Source organism: Zalophus californianus, chromosome 7, assembly GCF_009762305.2.
Source record: "Zalophus californianus isolate mZalCal1 chromosome 7, mZalCal1.pri.v2, whole genome shotgun sequence".
In the NCBI taxonomy this organism is placed as follows: Eukaryota; Metazoa; Chordata; class Mammalia; order Carnivora; family Otariidae; genus Zalophus; species Zalophus californianus.
In genome coordinates this window covers 31,891,354-31,893,130 of record NC_045601.1, presented here as the reverse complement: position 1 = coordinate 31,893,130, position 1,777 = coordinate 31,891,354, and the positions used below count along the sequence as shown (strand labels likewise).

The window sequence follows — 1,777 nt, the reverse complement described above, 5'->3', positions numbered from 1 at the left end:
AGTGGTGAAATTCTTTAAGCCAGACTGGGAATAGAATAGGAGATGTGGTAGACTTTATCAGGAGAGCTGAGGCAGAAGAAGAAAATACAGGGCTTATTAAATGGTGATTTTATTGGGTAGACTGACCTGTGAGCACATGGATGCACCCATGTGGGGGATCCCAAGAGTAAACATGAGACATAGATTTATGCCATCAAACCAGTGAGGGCCTAAGTAAAACATGAAGCTGGGAAATAAGAGTAAAAATGATTTGATTTCAAATTCACCGAATAGCAAATCCTGAAAATACCATGGGTGTATACACATTCACCACACACACACGCTGACCCCCACACAAACATTTAAAATGTACAGGCTAGTGAAATCTACTACCTAGGGAGTATCTACACCTAGGTGTATGCATATAGCTTTTCTAGGATTCTGAACTTTCAACAAAGGTCAGACCTATGGTATGGGATAAATGACAATCTAAGTACTCCAGTCTCTAGTTCAAAGATTGAGATTAAGATTAGATGTAAGATTACACTTTTTCATGGTTAAATAAAGTAAACATTAATTATTCAACTATTGTTTGGTGAGATCTGTAAACTGTTTTAAGATTGTGCATCTTGGCACCTGCACTCCAATGTTTATAACAGCAATGTCCACATTAGCCTAACTATGGAAAGAGGTTGGATGTCCATTGACAGATGAATGGATAAAGAAGATGAGGTATATATCTATATATATCTATATATCTATAATATCTACAATGGAATACTACTCAGCCATCACAAAAATGAAATCTTGCCGTCATGCCCTTCAGTGCAGTAAGGTCTGTGGAGAGCTGCTGGTACTTCGGGCAGAGTTACTGTAAATTTCATACATGTTTCAATACTTCCTTCTGTTTTGCTTCTTTATTTCATTTGTGCTGTATCTCTGTTGATAGATACATTGCTCTTACTGATCCTCCGACCTATCCCACCAAGTTTACTGTCTCGGTGTCAGGCATCTGCATTGTTCTCTCTTGGTTCTTTTCTGTCACGTATAGTTTTTCCATCTTTTACACTGGGGCCAATGAGGAAGGAATTGAGGACTTAGTAGTTGCTCTCACCTGTGTAGGAGGCTGTCAGGTGCCACTGAATCAAAATTGGGTTCTACTTTGTTTCCTTCTATTCTTTATACCCACTGTCGCCATGGTGTTTATACACGGTAAGATCTTTTTGGTAGCCAGACATCAGGCTAGGGAGATAGAAAGTTCAGCCAGCCAAGCTCAGTCCTCTTCAGAGAGTTACCGGGAACACGTAGCAAAGAGAGCGAGAAAAGCTGCAAAAACACTGGGTATTGCTATGGCGGCACTCCTTGTCTCTTGGCTGCCATATATTATTGATGCTGTGATTGATGCTTACGTGAATTTTATAACTCCTTCTTATGTTTATGAGATTTTAGTGTTGTGTGTTTATTATAATTCTTGATATACGCTTTCTTTTACCCATGGTTTCAGGAGGCAATAAAACTTATCTTAAGTGGTAAAGTCTTAAGGAGGGATTCATCAACAATTAATTTGTTTTCGGAGGAAGCAGATATAGATTGACAAGGTGACTGCAGGGATTTCAAAACTAACAGAATTAAGGTCAAATGCAAAATGAAACACTTGGATCTAGAGAAGAAAGTGTAATCATCTGCAGGTAGGAGGATATCATATTCAGTGGTTGTTCTAAAGCATTTGTTATCTTTACGTATTTCAGCATTTTTTTAGAATTTAGTGTAGACAAAAACAAAAGTTGCTGACTGCTTC

General features: G+C 38.4%; 1 protein-coding gene across 1 annotated transcript; it reads left to right on the top strand.

The window, feature by feature from the left end:
* Nucleotides 1–785: 785 nt before the first annotated feature.
* Nucleotides 786–1,573, top strand: LOC113927854 (trace amine-associated receptor 9-like; the record flags this gene model as incomplete). Its single annotated transcript, XM_027604031.1, is given in 2 exon segments — nucleotides 786–1,446; nucleotides 1,449–1,573. Coding segments are annotated over 2 exon segments (786 nt in total), but the record flags the coding sequence as incomplete, so codon positions are not given.
* Nucleotides 1,574–1,777: the final 204 nt, after the last annotated feature.